General features: G+C 34.4%; 1 protein-coding gene and 1 long non-coding RNA gene across 2 annotated transcripts; one reads left to right on the top strand and one right to left on the bottom strand.

The window, feature by feature from the left end:
* Positions 1 to 1091: 1091 nt before the first annotated feature.
* LOC145572230 (uncharacterized) lies at positions 1092 to 2061 on the top strand. Its single transcript, XR_014096736.1, has 2 exons — positions 1092 to 1251; positions 1452 to 2061. It is a non-coding gene; the product is annotated as an uncharacterized LOC145572230 (long non-coding RNA).
* A 2032-nt stretch (positions 2062 to 4093) lies between these two features.
* Positions 4094 to 9726, bottom strand: LOC145572231 (ras-related protein RABE1c-like). Its single transcript, XM_081631232.1, has 9 exons — positions 9590 to 9726; positions 9385 to 9511; positions 7261 to 7333; positions 7081 to 7181; positions 5749 to 5814; positions 5440 to 5537; positions 5298 to 5360; positions 5122 to 5217; positions 4094 to 4480 (listed from the first exon to the last, which is right to left on the bottom strand). Exons 2-9 carry the CDS (start codon positions 9455 to 9457, stop codon positions 4397 to 4399), a joined length of 654 nt encoding a protein of 217 aa, XP_081487358.1. The 5' UTR covers positions 9458 to 9511; positions 9590 to 9726; the 3' UTR covers positions 4094 to 4396.
* Between the last annotated feature and the right edge of the window lie 8928 nt (positions 9727 to 18654).

Consider the following 18654-nt stretch of genomic DNA (forward strand, 5'->3'; position numbering starts at 1 on the left):
GAAAACTAAATATTCGATAAAAAGCGGAATTTGATCATAAAACCAAATAACTATATGTTTGGTAATTCTTTTTTTTTTTTTTCTTTTTTACGATGTTTAGAGACCCACAAGGGTGATGGTGAGAATCGATCCTGTTTTCTCTGAAATTGGAAGGGAAGCTCTAACCACTTAAGGTATCCCTCACTCTATAATTCATAAAACAACAACTTTTGTGTGTGGCTGGACACACGGTGTGACCAGCTAGCACACGAGTAACCCCGACTGACCGAGTAACCCTTTACTAAGTAACCTCTGATCAAGTAATGACCGAATAACCCCTGACCGAGTTAGTAACTCCTGACTGACCAAATAACCCCGACCATTTCAAAAAATATATGCGATTAGCCATACGGTGTGACAAGTCACATATGAAAGTTTGTGTTGATCAAATTATATATGACTAAATAACCGTCTATTTCTTTGTTCATGTGGGATAACAACATTTTAAGTTGGTTTCACTTTTAGACTCTCCATACAAGACACGTTAACTTTTTAACAATTAGTTATTTACTTCCTCCGTTTCTATTTACTTGACCCATAGCCTTTGGCACAATATTTAAGAAGAAGAGAGAGAAATAGTATTTGGTGCACATGGTTTACCTTATTACCCTCAAAAGTTATCCCCCACATGCACTTTATGAGGGTATTTAGATAATTTGTCTACCAAAAGCATACCAATTATAATATAGGTCAAGTAATATGACATTTCCATTTTAACGATGTTAGTCATGTAAATAAAAACGGAGGAAGTATTAATTTTCTAATCAATCAAATGCATAGAAGATAGAACCTTATCGTCCTCTTTTTGGCATGAAAAATTTTGTTAGCTCCGTATTTTTCTCAATCAACTAACCTTTATCAAAGCCTCTTTTAGCTCCTCAAAACGATGGTGTAAGGACCATGAACCCACAAATATTACCCATTATTTTCAATTCCCAGCTATAACCTTAGTCTAATATAAATTGATCAAGAACTATTTGGAAGCGAAAATAGCATAGCGTTTTTCACATAATTGTTTTTAGCCCTTTTTTGATGGTCTAATTTACGGAGAATAAGGATTATTATACCAACAACCTTTTTATTTTATTTTTGAGAAATTTTCACTTTGGTGCTTTCGGATTTTACATAATTCCACTTTGGTGTTTTATATTTTCAATACTTCCATTTTGGTGCCCAGACTTTTTAAACGTTGCTTCACTATGGCGCCCTATGGTTGGTACTTTGTAATTTCACTCTCGTGATATGTGTTTATACTTTTCTTCACTTTAGTGCCATAAAATATTTATTAATGCTCATTTTTGTAACTAACAACTAACTTTATTAGCTAGTTTCATTTCAATATATGCACAAAACAATTTGTCATTGGTGTCAAAGGTAACTCTAACAACCATGTCTAATTCTCTCATTCCTAGGTATGGAGTACTTGGGATCAGCAGAATTCTAAAACTACGAAATCAACACTGCTTTCACACCGGGGGAACAACATCCAAAGCAAGGATCCCAAGAGTTTGGAAGATATCTTAAGAAAAGGTTTTCACACAGGTGTATCTTATATGTACAGAGGGGCTTTTAGTTGATTCGTGAGTTGGTTCTAAAAGGGCCGGGAAATCATCGGCTACACAACCATTGTCGTCTTGTCATTCTAAAATAGGTTGTTAGGAAGAATCAGCATCAGATGTTAGAAAGTGAACTGTACTGCTGCATTCCGTAGAATTCCGGGAATTGAAACTGGCAAAAGAGGAGACTTTTACATACCTTTCTTATGGCACACAAGATGATGTTTCCTGGTTTTAGATCCACAGCTTCAATTATTCTTGGGATGGGAGGGATTAGGTCTTGCTTCATATTTGTTAATTCATTTTTGGTTTACACGACTTCAGGCATATAAAGCAGCTATAAAAGCTATGCTTGTCAATCGAGTAGGTGATTTTGGATTAGCTCTTGGGATTTTGGGTTGTTTTACTCTCTTTCAAACAGTAGACTTTTCTACCATTTTTGCTTGTGCTAGTGCCCCTGGAAATTCTTGGATTTTTTGCAATATGAGATTGAATGCCAAAAGCCCAACCGGTAACCAAAAGAAGCAAGCCGGCTTCGGTAGTGGTAGTAGCTTCAAAGAAATTGATAGTATATGTCTTGAATAGGGATAGTATATGTCTTGAATAGGAAAGCTTGGCAACATACATCAAAAGAATCCTTTCACGTGTAACCTTCGAATTAGCCCAATCCCTAGCTAAAGCCCCCGCTTTCCAATAGGTCGCGGTTCTCGGAGGGGCTTTTAGTTGATCCGTGAGTTGGTTGTGAAAGGGCCGGTAAATCATCGGCTACACAACCATTGCCGTCTTGTCATTCCGAGTTATTCATTCACACTTATAAGTCTATGACCTGTTGTTGTGAATGTTCCTGCTGATTAGGCAGCCTCAAAATGGTTGGCGCGCGTGCTTCCCCTAGTTCTGATTCATAATCAATGCAGCCTTGTTGGTTCCCGCTTCTTAAAGAATATAGCAGCAATTTCTGTTGTCCCGGTTGTTGACTAATCGATAGTTGTTGTTGCGAACTACTTCTGCTTTGCTTGCCACGCGGGCGTACACCTCGCTTCTAGGGACATTGGTCCGAAGCTCGAGTACGGTCGGTGCGCCGTTTTTCTTCTCTACTATGACGAATCAATTGATTTATTGTAGGCATCGCTCTTTCCTTGACACTAAAAGCTGTGGTATCATATGGACCTAACATAGATCACATCCTTAACAACATAAGATTCATGTTAGATCCAAACCTTCCTGCTTGGCTTCCTACTACCTACTGGGATAGGAACTATTCGGATAGGAAGAGTTCAAAGTAAGCTAATTGGATCTCTCTCCTCCACTCTGGGCTAGCAGACTGCTTGTTGTTTACTGTAGGAATAGAAAAGACATGACCGAAGAAAGAGAGCACAAAACACATAGCTCTCGGGGCTCTTTTACAGTAACTACTACTGACGGGACGGCAAGTGTACAATGTAAAAGTGTGCATTTGCCATGTTTGCATTCCGCGATTTAACTAACTCGCTCCCTCAGTTGGTTTGGGTGGCATAGCCGGTTGCGGAAGTCCCCCCCCCCCCCACCTTTCTTTAGTCTTTCGTTTAGGGAGCCAAAGCTTTACTTTTTAAATTAAATAAGGCTCGCTCACGACTTCTTTCCGCTTCCTTGATACACTTGCTTCATTTTGTAATGCTTCAAAAGGTAGTTTCTACTTGCTTACTTGTTAGAGTAAGGCGAAACTCTCGTCGTAGTTTGGCGATCTAAGGGGCGGACACTTTTTGTTATCTGAAGGCGAAGACTGATCAGTGGACGAACACTCAGCCCCCAATACAAAAAAAAAAAAAAAAAAAAAAAAAAAAAAAAAAAAAGGTTGTTCTCCTTTCAAACTTCAAGGTTTTAATCACATATATTCTAATATGTGGCTGGCCATTGGCCACACCGTGTGACCAGCCATTAAAGAGATTACTTTGTTAGTGTAAAATGGATTACTTGGTCGCTGTTAAAGGGATTACTTTATTAGTATAATAGGGAATATTTGGTCAATATTAAAGGGATTACTGTGTTAGTTTTATAGGATTACTCGGTCAGTGTTATAAGGTCTGCTCGAGCAATATTATATGGGTTACATGGTCAGTGTTATAAGGGTTACTTTATTCTTTCATAAGTGGCCGCCAGCCACACACAAGACGAACTGATTAGTAGTTTGTTTTTAGATATCAAACCTAACTCAACATCAAGTCTTAATTTTGCTAATAATAACACATTCACAACCATTTTTTCTTATACTAGTCATTGTTGAGGTGTTGCCTCTGTATAGATCATCAATTAGCAATTCTCTTGAAACAATGCATGTCACGATACGTATCATTCATCACCTAAAAGCATCTAATATTTACCTCAAGATATGTATCAACTGAAAACAATGATGAATATACATGTAATGCCTTACGAATTACCAACAACATCAGCCTTCAGAAAGACTAGTGCCTTCAAAGTAATTTACAAGAACACCTTAAACACTTGAGGATCCATAAACGAAAAACAAGAGCTCCCAAGGAAGCCAGGATCCATCATTAGTTTCCAAAACATTTTTAAACATGTGGCTTTTACTTTCTACATGAATAAGAAGGAAATTTTCTCAGTGAGGTCTGAAGGGTGGACAATAAAGTAAAGAGAAAGATATCAATATAAATTTTGCATACAAGTGAACTACCATTAACACTGGAAATGATAGCAGAAAATTAATGATTAGGAGAGCTAAAGGCACCCGTGATACTGCATCATAAATAGTTTTTCAGGCGAACTCCTTCACATCCTGTGCCAAAATTTTTTTAACTAGCTTAAGAACCACAGCAAGCGGATTTGGGAGCGGCAGGGGCTGGGGCACCTGAGTCTGTTGCACTGATCTTGAGTCCGCCACCGGGCTGCATGTCAAACACAATAACATATCAAACCTTAATTGCAGAAACTTTATGATAACCAGTTAAAATAATTATCCAATAAACTGTCTCAAGTTGTCCAACAACAATCAAACTTACCAAACAGCAAGACTGCAAGAGGCATATCAGGATCAAACTAAGTTTACAGCAGAAGATATTTCAACAGATACTTCAAAATCAATATAAAGGCTCGTCACCCAGACATCAGGTAGATGAATCTTTTCTACTAACAAAGTACAAGATTAAAATGACCAGAACCCCTACGATGGCAGAATTACTCTGCTCACCACTTCACCAGCATCATCAATTTGACACTTAGGCTATTTAACTTATTTTGACTTGTTTCAAAGAAAATGGGTTGTTCAAAAGACTAATTAGACAACAGAAGTTCAAACAATATTTTTAGATAATTTTATAAAATATATGGTAAAAAAATATAACAACAAATAAGCTTTGTTTAGACAAAATAAGTATTCTTTTCCCCGAACAATTAAATACACAGATAAGTTTAATTTTAAGACAAAAAAGGTTCAGATAAGATTTCCGACAAGTTGTTATATAGAAAAAAAGAGCCTTGAGATTTTCTTTTACAAGGCAAATAAAATGAAATCGATTAGAGGTCTTACAGTCTCAGCCTTGGAATCAGATTCTGCAAGTCTCTGTTTGATATCCCTTGCTATTGAAAAGAAGACCTCCTCCACATTCAAATTCGTCTTAGCACTCTGTTACATAATAGCTTCAGCAAGCATGACAGATAAACTAAAACCTAAGAAAACTGACCACCTGCAAGAAATTACTCAACTGTTTCAAAGAATTTGATTCCATACTCATCAGCCAAAGCTTGCCCCTTTGAAGTGGGAACAGCCTGTAAATGAAACTCTTAAATCAGTACAAAACGCATATTATAAGCAAACTGAGAAGGGAGGGGGAGAACAAAGAACTACCCTTTTGCTCTCATCCATGTCTGCCTTGTTGCCAACCAGAATCTTGTTGACATTGTCTGAAGCATGTTGCTCAATATTGCGGATCCAATTCCTTATATCTGTGAATACAGATGCTATGTTAGTATTCCCACCATCCAAAGAGCCAATCAAAACACTACGATTAAAGGTGAGAAGAAAAGTCGATACATAGATGAAAACAAAAGTGCTCACAACATTTTTCCATATCAAAGAGTGCCCACAGTTTTAGTACACAAAACTAGCAGTAAAGGAAAAACAAAAGTCAATGTATAAATGAAATAAAGACATTACTGTTAAAAGATGACTCATCAGTAACATCATACACCAGCAAAATGCCCATGGCTCCACGGTAATAAGCTGCACAAAACATGACAAGGTGAGAGGTTAGTCAAAGTTTCATACTAGTACAACTTATATAATGTTCAAATCCAATAACAAAGCAATAATTAATAACATTGATCAGGCAATTTAGACCACAAGCAGCATAATTCTAAAGCCATGTATAAGAGAATTAAAAAGGGAAGATACCAGAAAAAAAAGAACTCCATATGATGTAATATATGTTATATAACTGTTGAAGACTTTACCCCAAATGTTCATTAAAGAAGTCTATAGCCTGCTCTGTTACATAAAGTTAAAAAACCATGAGCTTCTACAGCATCCTAATTGATAGAGCTCTAACCAATATTCCAAATCAATTCAATTATGTGACCAAAACCAGATTAAGAACAAAATCAGACAAACCCTTACAAAAAAGGTGATATGGTCTTCTCCATATAAGGTATCTTCATCATATATATAAAGTTCAAGATCCCCTTTTCGGAATTCCAAGCTCATCCTTCTAAGAAGCATGATGGCAAAGGATTGTATTTTGACGGTGTTTTCAGGAATCTTATCGCCAACTAGGTCTTGTTTTCATGCCAAAATAGTAGGGTATGAGCTTCCTCAAATACTTATTTCAGAAGAGTTTATGAAGCTTGAGCAAAAATAGTACAAGATGATCTTCTACCAGAATTACAAGGATGGAAATAATACAACTTGCCATCTTGTTGTGAGAAAAACAAATGGTCAAATGCTGACTCTACTCTTTTAGAGACTGAAAACACAATCATCCAAAATGTAAAATAATGTTTTCTTTCCGGACCATATCTCAAGGAAAGCAGCTTATGAGGACACTAAATAAATTTTAAAAAAACAATAATCTAAAAACAAAAAGTTTTGAAGTAGGCCTTGACAGATTTTCCAATTCCACAACCAAAGTATCCAAAAGTTGACAAAAAAAAAAAAAGCTTACATACCAGATGATTCTATACCAACTCTACTTTCCCCCAAACCACCAAACTACATCCCCTATCCTCAAAGAAAAGACAGGAAAACCATGGGGCAAACAGAGATCCTATCATCTTGAAAAAAAAAATCTCCCCACAATAGCATAAAGGCCTATAATGATGCTTCCTTTACACCAAACAAGGGTTAGAAGACAGTCTATTTATAGATTAATTTTCTCTTACACTAATTTGAAATTTAATTTCTAAGCTGTACTTTCTTACTTTAATTTCTCAGAGGGAAAAGGTATGACGTGCGAAAAAAACATAAAAGCACCAGGGAGAAATATAAAATTACCAGTAGTAATTGTTCGGAAGCGTTCCTGACCAGCTGTATCCCAAATTTGAAGTTTGATCCGTTTTCCATCAAGTTCAATGGTTCGTATCTTAAAATCAATGCTGTGGAAAGAGGCCTTATGTTAAAACAAAGCATACAATGAATATAAAAACTTTTGTAGCCAAGTCCAAAGCAAACTACCCAATGGTTGTTATGAAACTTGTGGTGAAAGATCCATCAGAAAAACGCAGCAAAAGGCAACTCTTACCCACACCTAACAGATATGTCACAAACAAACAATTAACACCAAGCAGAATTTCATTTAACAATATAAAAACTTAATAAATATACAGAGCATATAACAATACAAATGGAGAGCATAGGTAATACAATTGCCAATACTAAGCCTTTGCATGAAATGATTCTCATTGGCTCATTGCCCCCAACTAAAGCTCAGGGCTGACTGAAGCTAATAAAAATATCCCAGGCTCCCAGCCTAACCAATTCAGCTCTAACAATTGACAGCCTGCTCCATGCCCAGATTTAAAATATAGAAACTAAAAACTTTGAGCAAATGAACAAACAAAATTTCTTCTGCCAAAAGAATTTATTCATTATGAATCAGAAAAAGATGGCAGAAACAGCTGATAACAGACACAGTTGTCTTAAACTTTCCCTACTTATACAAACATTGCTTTAATCAAGTTATACCCTTGAGAAACCAATATAAGTTAAGAGGCAGCACATTCATAGGCAGAATAAACAAAAGTTTCAATTGTTGTACTCTTACAAATTAAACAGCTAGTAATTATAATAGCAAACATTGAACTATTGTAACAGAGCTAACAACCACAATAGACAGCTATCAGCTATAACAATTACTTTTGCTAAACAAGACATCAGTCTTCTCAAGCACAATTATGAGGAAAGAGAAAAAATGACAGCCTTGACAAATGGCCATATAAAACCAGAATTCAACGCACCTGCATAGATATTAAAAAAAAAAATGTAATTGTCAAAATGACCACCAATTATTCTTATGAAAATTCAATACATTTAACTATACCTCAATAGACGAGAGCAATTAAGCGAGCATAGGTACCCATCAGCAATATAAACATTTCTTAACATACTGACTCAGAAAACCCATCAAATTGGCAAACTTGAAATGCAGCATCCTTTAATTTTAGGTCCAATTAGTTCGAGCATTTTTAAGTTGTTTACTAATAAAATCCTTGGAGATACAAAGATGAAAAAATAAAATAAAAAGAGCAGCAAAGGGGAGGTAAATTAGTCCAGCATGGCAAGTTGGCAACCATATTAGATGAAGATGTTTTGGATTAACAGTCATTCACATCTCTGACCATATCAAATTTGCTTAATTATCCATCAAACAACTTAAACACTAACTATTTGCACAATTTTTAACTGGAATTAACTGTCCTGCAAAGACCCTTGAAATAGCTACACCATGGACGTTCCTAAGACCTTATATTATCGTTTATAAGAAAAGTTACTTCAGTACAATAGTATGTCTCAATTAACAACAGATGGAGTGTATTTTAGCTGTCATTTAGGATGACCATTAGCACCATCTAAGTTTTCTTAAAATGTTACATAACGAGGTCATTGCAGACCAAAAAACTAAAAGATCGTATTTGGGTGATTATTAAAATATAACAATTTAATAAATTTTGTGACAATATAACACAACTAAAGCCTCATCCAGTATCCACCATCGTACAAGAGGACACATTAATACTACTCCGAAATTCTTAAAGTCAAGCAAGTACATTTTATTCAAAATGAATGACATATTAGCTACGCCATACCCATTGCTTAAAGCAGGAAAGCCAAGCACATGAATCATAGTAATACTCGATAACATTAGGACACAAGTTCCCTATGTATTAGCCATTGTGAAAACAAATTTAGCAACCTCTTGTTCACAACTTACATTCTTCTTAGAACTCTTCTCAGGTCAAATACACATCCAATTAAGCACGATTCCTAAAACTTTTACAATAAAGCATACCAAACTGATCACATAAGACAATGTGGGCGTTACAAAATCGAAACTCGAACCCCAATAATCTAACACCAATGTAAGAAATCCTCAACAAACCATAAGCTAAAATGTTCTCATCATATATCAAAAATGCCCAAATAAATTCATCAATAAAGCATACAAAAATTAAAATTGGCGAATCAAATTCATAAATCTGCAATAAATATGTCTTGATCTGAATGAACAAAAAACAAAATCCATTCCAAATACAAAAAATCAATACTAAAAAACGAAAACCTAGAAATCAGGAAAATTACCGCTATCACCGATCAAGAGAAGTTTAATGAGATAATCATAATCGGCTCTAGCCCTAGCAGGTGGAGCAGCCATTGATTTGATCTTCTTCGATCTCTAATAAAATTCAATTGACGAGCACGAAGAACCCTAGAAAATTAGAAAATTATGAAGTTTCGCAATTTTTGAAAAATCGAATTTTATAAAAGGAAAAGTGGGGAAATTTACAAGATCGAAGCAAAGAGGGTAAAAGGAAAATGAGGGAGCGATCTAATAACAAATACTTGTATTATGCTGGGGAAACTAACAAAAGAGGACGTCACACCACCCAAGATATCTTGCTTCAAGCTAAAAACTTTGTATCAAATCAAAATATGGATAGTATGGAAAATTTGTAAATTCATAAAAAAAAAAAAAAAAAAAAAAAAAAAAAAAAAAAAAAAAAATAGCAGATCTATTTTGAAATTATCACCCATTTAAATTAATTTTTTTATTTTACCAACCCTTAAATAGTAATCAAATTCCCACCCTTTTTTTAAAATCAGGTGAAATTTTCGTCACTGGGACACATATAGCGCCTATACTGAGCTTTCATTACAGTTTTCCCCACAATATTTTCTATGAAACATTTCCTCAAACTCAATTTGTTGTTTTTACCCCAAATTCTCTCAAATTCTCACATATTTTGCTAACTTATATTTGAAGATGAATCTCCCACAAGTGCAGATGCTAATTTGCAATTAGGTATCCTCAATTCTATTTTAAAATTAGGGTTCTGTGTGCACTGTAATTGGTAGAAATTGGTGGATTTCATAAATTAAGGTTCTTCGCACAAATTAATTGGGGGAAATTGGGGGATTTCATGAATTAGGATTCTTTGCAAAAATTAATTGGGTGATTTTCATGATGAATTAGGGTTCTTCACACAAATTAATTAGGGGATTCCATGAATTAGGATTCTTTGCAAAAATTAATTAGGAGAAGATAGATGATTTTTCAGATTTTAAAGAAGAATTGAAAGAAAAAAGGTTTAGTTGAGTGCAATATATATAATAGTGAGATGGTGAAATCAAGAGAAAAGAAGAAGAAAAAAAAGGAGGGAATTAAGTTAGTGGGGCCCACTGACGGAAAAGCTACTGAATTTATGAAAAAGAAGGGAAAATAAATGTGTTTTTAATTTAAGATTTGGTAAAATAAAAACAAATTAAACGGGAGGTAATTTCAAAATGGGTCTACTTTGGGTGGTAATTTACAAAATTTTCTTATATTATTTACAATTTTTTTGTCAGAAAATAGTGTTTAATGGTAAAAATAAAGAAATTGATTTTTAAATTACTTAGTTATAGTTAATGTCCGAGCTATCCTAAACATAGGCCCTGTTAACTTCACCTTAAAAAATAATAATATTACGTAAAAATAATTTCAATTCAATAAAAATAATTTCAGTTCAACAAAAATAATTTTAATTCAGTAAAAATAAGTTCAGTTTAGTAAAAATAATTTCAGTTTAGTAAAAATATGTAAACTTCAAAACAAGAAATATAACATAAAATCAGTAAAAATAATTTTAGTTCGGCAAAAATAATTTTAGTTCATTAAAATTAATTTCAATTCAGTAAAAATAATTTCAGTCCAGCAAAAATAATTTCAATTTTGTAAAAATAATTCCAGTTCAACAAAAATAAGGTGAAGTGAACGGGGCCTAACGGTACTTGGTTAAATAACTAGTATTTAGCCCGTACAATGCGCAGGTTAAATTTTTTGCTAATATAATTATTATAACAGGTTGTTTTATTGTACATTGAGATTGCTCTTCAAGTAAAAAAAATAATGAAAGATTAGTAGTAAAATAATGATTTTTTTCATATTTTCAACCAGATTAGTTCCATGTGATGCACGGTATGCAAAAAAATTACTTTGATATAAATAAATTTATGTATTCTTATCATATTACTTCATGACAACTCTTCTATCAAATGGACTTTTGGTTCCTTGTATTTTTTAGGATGATTCCTTGTATCTTTGTGCTTCAACAATCACAACATTATTTACCTGCACTACTACAAAAATGGCCAAAGAGACCCAATATAAAAGACCTGTTAACTACATAAGCGGTCTCTTTGTTTCAAGAGACCGTTTATCACTAATAACCGGTCCCAAAAAAAATTCAAGAGACCACTTTTTTAAGATAACGGGTCTCTCGCGGTTTTTTAGAGTTGATTTTTTAAAAATTAAAATAGCTTGAGACCCGTTCTTTTAGAAAACAAGTCTCTTGGTGTTTTTTATTTTATTTTTTAAAATTAAAAATTGGCAGAGACCAGTGCAAAGAAACAACCGGTCTCTGCTATCCCTCATTCTAAACAGCCAAAAATTGGTGTTTTTTAGAGTATTTTTCAGATCGATTTTTTGGCTTTGCCTCTGCTTGCGTTGCTTTACTACTACTCGAGTTCGTCCTCTCATACATCACTCAACGACACGCCACCTCCATCTCGACTTGCCGGCATACCTCCACCTCCACCTGCGGGCTGCCGCCTGGATATCCACCGCAATAACCTGGTTGTCTATCAACCGTAGTAACCTGGGCTTCCCTCATTCGCTTACTTACACCACCGCATTGCATCCTACTCCATCGTGATTGCACTCACACTCCACATTCCGGCGCACCGTAGCAATAGCAATTCCACCACTCAAGTGCTGATTTTGCATTCAGTAATTGGAGGTTGAGAATTCTGCAATTGTTCGATTAAAACCCTAACTTTGGAGAAGGTATTTTTTTTTCTTTTTTTTTTCAGTTTTCCTTCTACTAGTTTTGTAACTATGTATGTAGCATATATAATTCATAAAATTGATTGATTTGTGTTCATTTCTACTGTTTCACTGAGGTTGCGTTGTTTGTTTTGCTAAATAAAAATGCTACTTTATTTGTTTGCATAAAATGCATAAGAATTTGCATAATGCAGGTTTGATTAAAGTTTAAAATTTATTTGGTTTGTTTAATTTCAAATTCTTTTCATTATTTATGTTTTATTTGTTTGCATAAAATTTGTATGTCAATCGTCTTATTATTCTACTAGTTATTTGATTTGGCTTAGAGTAGAGCTTTGTGTAAGTTATGAGCTGCTAGTAGTACGTATAGTACCTGTTAGGAATTTGATTTTCCCGCAAAAGTTCCATTTTGTACTTTTGTAAAAGGAGTATATAATAAAGTATATAAGCTAACCCTACATGTAAGGATAAAATATTTGCATGGCTAAAAATCTGTGCTATAAAAAATGGCAAAACATGAACTTAGAAGCTCCCAAAATTGATGTTCATGCTTCTCACATTCAAAAACAAAATAGAAAATGACTAGTGGTTCCATGTTTGTATTCTTTACTTTGTATATTATATTGTTTTTGCTTAAAAAAAGAATAGAAAAATGGATCCAAAAATTGTTATTTATTAATGAGTATTGTATTTGTTTTTTTAAGGGAGTACAATTTCAAGTAAATGTTTGCTTGAAGCGCGTATTCGATCCGTTATTGAGTATTTGAGTGCTATTCTTTTGCATAGGTAAGTTAATTTATTTCAATCTTGCTTTTCGACTTTTAAACAATATACTCATGCAATTATTGTTTTATATATGTATTATTTTATATATTGTTTTATATATGTATTAAACAAAATACTCATGCAATTATTGTTTTATATATGTATTGTTTTATATATGTATTAATATATACTCATGTAATTATTGTTTTACATATGTATTGTTTTATATATGTATTAATATATACTCATGCAATTATTGTTTTATATATGTATTGTTTTATATATTGTTTTATAGATGTTGTAAATCTTGTGGTTATATTCAAAATTGCCTTTATATGATCTTTACATATGTGAGATACATTTATATATATATATATATATATATATATATATATATATATATATATATATATATATATATATATATATATATATATATATATATATATATCTTTCTTGGTGGTTAGAAATGGATCGAAATTGGATATCAACATCAAAGCCGGGTGACCCTGAATATGAAGCAGGGGTTAAGGAATTTATTAAATTGCAGTAGAAAATAGTGGAGGTCACTCCAAGCTACGTTGTCCTTGTTTTATGTGCCATAATTTTTTGCATAAGAGACCCGATGAAATTCTCAATCATTTGAGTAATGGGCATTTGATAAAACATATACCCGTTGGATCTGGCATGGAGAGTTTAGGGACATACAAGATAGTGGTAGTGGTGAGAAAAGGAATGATGTGCGCGAAGTTCATAATAATAATGAGGATGATCAGTTGGAGGACATGTTGCATGCAGTTGAGGATCAATTTGATAACAACCCTTCCATGTTGGAGAGCTTGTTAAACGACTCTGAAAAACCATTGTATGAAGGTTGCACCAAGTACACAAGGTTATCAGCCATACTCAAATTATACAACCTGAAGGCTGGTCATGGTTGGACAGACACAAGTTTTAATGTGCTATTGGAATTGGTGAAAGACATGCTTCCCAAAGACAATGTCCTTCCTATTGGTACATATGAGGCGAAAAAGACACTAAGCTCTATGGTTTACCTTATGAGATAATGCATGCTTGCCCTAATGATTGTGTATTGTATCGTAATCAATATGAATCGTTAGAGAGTTGTCCAATTTGTAAAGCCTCATGGTATAAGAAAGGGGATCGGGGAGTACATACCAAAACATTATGGTATTTTCCGATAGTACCAAGGTTTAAGAGGTTATTTTCAAAAGCAGAAGATGCAAAGAAGTTAACATGGCATTTTGATGGTCGAGTAGACGATGGAATGATTAGACACCCGGCCGACTCTCCACAGTGGAGGTTTATTGATGCAAAATACCCCGAATTTGCGCATGAAAAGCGTAATTTACGCCTTGCATTGTATACAGATGGTTTCAATCCATTTGGTTCCATGAGTAGTACGTATAGTACTTAGCCCGTTATGTTGGTGACCTACAATTTACCCCCATCATTGTGCATGAAGAGAAGGTATATGTTCCTTTCGTTGCTAATTTCAGGGCCAAAACAGCCGGGAAATGACATTGATGTGTACTTGGCACCTCTTATTGACGATTTGATTATGCTTTGGGAAGAAGGTGTGGAAGTGTTTGATGCACATCGCAATGAGAAGTTTAATCTGAAAGCAATGCTATTTTGCACCATTCAAGATTTTCCGGCTTATGGAAATCTTTCGGGGTATACTGTGAAAGGGGAAACAGCTTGTCCTATTGGTATGGAGGATTGTAAAGGGCAATGGTTAAAGGAATCTGGAAAGCATGTTTATCCAGTTCATCGTCAAATTTTGCCGTCTGATCATCCATATCGAAGGAGAAAGAATGCGTTTGATGGGACACAAGAATTCAAAGGGAGACCAAAAGTCATGTTAGGTGAAGAGGTCTTCGAAAAGGTGAAGGACATTGAAATTACTTTTGGAAAGAAACACAGATCCACTCTTTCTAAGAAGGGTTTCAAAAAGTGTTCATGTTTTTGGCAACTGTCCTATTGGAAATTTCTCTTTGTGAGACATTCACTTGATGTTATGCATATTGAGAAGAATGTGTGTGTTAGTTTGATTGGTACATTACTCAATATCCCCGATATTACCTGCTTGAATTATGGGCTTTGTTTTCAAGTCTCATATAATGCTAAGGTCATTTAAGTGAGATTTCATGTTTGATATCTGGTTGAGCCTTTTGTTTTCAGGGATGGAGTGATTGCCGCTTGGCGATTGAGGGAAGCGACAAAGAGCTACAAATTGTTGCTGACGGAAAAGTCTACATAGAAAACAGCACGGAAGTTCTTGGTAATCATACCATATCGTTGCCCCATGGTCATCGTCGATTAACCATTACAGAAGATTTAATGCCTTCTGCTCCCTTGCCATGTCCCAACGATGAATTGATCTTTGTTTGTCAAGCTAAGAAGGCTTTCACAGCTTGGCCAAATCATTTGATACTCCCCCCACAGGTAAAGACTTAAATCTACATTCTTTTGCTTGAACATCATAGAATCTGCAATTATAAAGTATGCTTGTCTTCTATGCTGTTGCTACTGCTTCTGCCTTGTGTACACCTTGAGTGGCTTCCCACTATAAGTTATTTTTTTTTTTTTTTTTGCAAATAATGTCATTAATAAAATTCCTAGTATAGATACTTGTTCATTACTATAATTATAAAGCTCCTATCTTTCTGCCTTTATATTAACTACTTAATTCTTTTTATATTGATTTGATTTTTCTGTTTTCTGCAGTTAGTTGAGTGCTTTGTTTTCTACTGCTGTTTGTAATAGACTAAGGCTGATTTCACTCAATCATACTCATTAGTAGAAGAATGACTGATTTCATTAAGCTAAAAGATTAAAGGGATACCCCTAACTTACACATACTAACTTACTTATACTAATGGTCAAGGTTCACCTGAAAGCTTACATGTGACTAGTTAATTAATTTTGTCTTCTACTTATTTGGAGTCCTAGAGGCCTTGAAATGCTCCCTGCTGCTGCTACCCTTTGCTGTTAGCATAGACCTGAGTAGGTTTTTTTCATGTTTATTTGATGTTATTGACAAGAACAACCTCGATCTGGTAAAATCAGCTCTGGTCCAGCTGAAATTTTTTGCTGACACTCTTGTCTACCCTCATCATCATTAAGAGTCCACCAAATGAAACAAATATCACTCTGCAAAGTAAATACACATACCACAATGTTAAGCTACATACAATTAAAGAGTAAAAAAGTTTACAGAGAATAAGATAATAAAGATAGATCATCTGAAAACCAACCCCTTCTCTTGTTCTTCATAATCAATATTAGTTATGCGATAAGTTCTCCCATGCATGACATAATCGTATCTGTCTGCCAGTGTTTCCCTTGAGGTCTGAAATAAAGACAAGCTGTTAATTAACCTTCAAGTATAGTAATGGAAGATTAGTATTTAGTAGAAGAACCGAGCTTTTCAATCATACCAAAACAAAAGCATATTTCCTAAATCAATGGCTTTTATCCCATGGCCAATAAATGGACTGATAGTTTAGTAATAAAAGGGTAATTTCATGCTAATAACCATAGTCCAAAATAAATGCATCAATTACAAGGAATCAAGACTTCAGATTATAGCATAATTACAAGGAATACAAGGGTAATTTCATTGCTAAAGATTTCTTCTACTAAAGCTTACATGCATGTTATTTTTGTGTGAAACCATATTATTAAGGCGGACAAGCAACTAGATAAGGAGTTGAATATGACCACACCATACCCACGATCAACATCCTCCCAAGCATCAACCACTCATAGCTATGTTGTTACCGACAAGGATCGTGAGAAGGTAACATCTACTTGGATGCGTGTTATGAGAAAAAAAAAGCTATGGGAATGCAAAAGACAGGTGATACCATCTCCATAACTATCCCGGAAAGCATGTTTCTTAACGAAAATGGGTTGGATGTTTCACTTGACTTTGAAGACTTGCTTGATTGGTGTTTCCAAAGGGAGGCCGGAGAATCGCAAATGACTGTTTTCATGAAGTAAGTTTCCATAGAATTTAGTTTCTAATTCTAATGTTGATTTTTTTGGCCTTTTAACTAATAATATTGATATGACTTCTCATGGGACTAGGCACCTAAAAGAACGTTGTCAAAAAGAAGGTATCTCAGGAATGTATGGGTTTTGTGACTATAACGTGCTTTCACCATTGACATCGACAACAGACGAGCAAGTTCGATCTAACTACTTAGCTCATGTTTTTGGAACCAATGAGGGGAAGAAAGTTAATCAGTTATTCTTTGCTCCTTTTAATGATAAGTAAGTGTAGTTCCTTTTTTTTATAGAGTTATGTTAAATCCACAAATTTTAATTGATCTCATTATTTATTTTACAATATGTCTAGTCTGCATTGGACGTTAGCGGTGATTAGTCCATGGAATGGGTTGGTGTATTGGTTAGATCCACTTGGAGCAGAAAACGAAATCAACTCATTTGCACAAAAAATCATCAATGAATATGTATTACAAAAATATTCATTTGATTAACTTCTTTTGTTTTTCTTATTATCTAATAAAACCGATTTTGTAGGGGATTAATTAAATTCAGCATTAAGCATCGAAATGATATCAAGAAAATTAAAAAGAATCCAAAAATTGGGTGGAAGCAACCACGTGTAAGTTATTATTATTGTTAGCATATTGGATACTTAGTAGTGCAATAATAAAATCCAAAATTGTGTTGATGTTTTTTTTTTTTTTTTTTTTTTTTGTGACAGTGACCGGTACAATCTGCATACACAAAGCACTGTGGATACTTTGTATGTCGCTATATGCTGGACATTATACAGAATAGAGTTTTATGGATTTCTGAGCAGGTATATTCAAAATACATGTCATTTAACTTGGTATTATTTAAGCCTATATGTAAACCCCTATGTCTGCCCCCTCTTCTTGTGTTTCCTATATGCTATTTTGATTGTTGTTGTTGTTGATAATCAAAGACATTTTTGGCCAATGTTTTGAATTCACATACGTGCATAGGAGGAACGTTTTACCTAATAAAAAAAGAGGGAGTATATTGACAATGGTAGCTGGTGGCACTAATGCACGCACAGGGCTTCCAGCAGCTTAGCTTCTGCAATGGTTGCTTGTTGCTGCTGTGGTTGCTTGTGCTTCAATAGGTGCTTAAAATTCAGCTCACATGAGTCTGTAAAATTGAAGTATAGTTGGTGGAACATTTTTTTTTTGCGAACATAGTAAAGTTATATAATACTAGAACTCAGGTAGTTAAAGAAAGGGAGAGTTTTATACTTCTATTAATGTTAATGTGAGAACAGAAAAAGATTTAGAGGTACTTGTAGCTACACTAGCAGATTATCAAAGCACTATCATTCCTAATTTTAAACTGGCAGATTCAAAGCACTGAAGCAATCTCATTTACAACATGTACTTTTCTTGTAATAAACAAAGTTTAAAAATTTTCAGCAGTTAAAAAGCATAATATTGTTATATTAGAATTATATGAAAGGTTCTACTAAATGTACCTTGAAGTGGAAAGATAAATGAAGCGTAATGGTAGGGAATATTTAAAGCATTACCCCAAACTTGAACTCCACTGTGATCATACACTTAAGCATGGTGGCGTCCAAAGGGAAGGAAGCTAGAGCAAAAGAGTCGCCAACAAGTTTTAGGAATTTGTAAACCGTTCACAGGGTGAAGGTTACACCCCTTAACGATCCATGAGATCATCAACTCCAATAGGTCTGGAACCAAGACTGG

Source organism: Chenopodium album, chromosome 12, assembly GCF_948465745.1.
Source record: "Chenopodium album chromosome 12, dcCheAlbu1.1, whole genome shotgun sequence".
Taxonomy (NCBI): Eukaryota; Viridiplantae; Streptophyta; class Magnoliopsida; order Caryophyllales; family Amaranthaceae; genus Chenopodium; species Chenopodium album.

Coding starts and splice junctions, on each gene's coding strand:
- LOC145572231 (XM_081631232.1), bottom strand. CDS start 9,457: ATGGCTGCTCCACCTGCTAGGGCTAGAGCCGATTATGATTATCTCATT. Junction 7,334..9,384: donor TCTCTTGATCGGTGATAGCG/GTAATTTTCCTG, acceptor CATATCTGTTAG/GTGTGGGTAAGAGTTGCCTT. Junction 5,815..7,080: donor CTTCCGAACAATTACTACTG/GTAATTTTATAT, acceptor TGTTTTGTGCAG/CTTATTACCGTGGAGCCATG.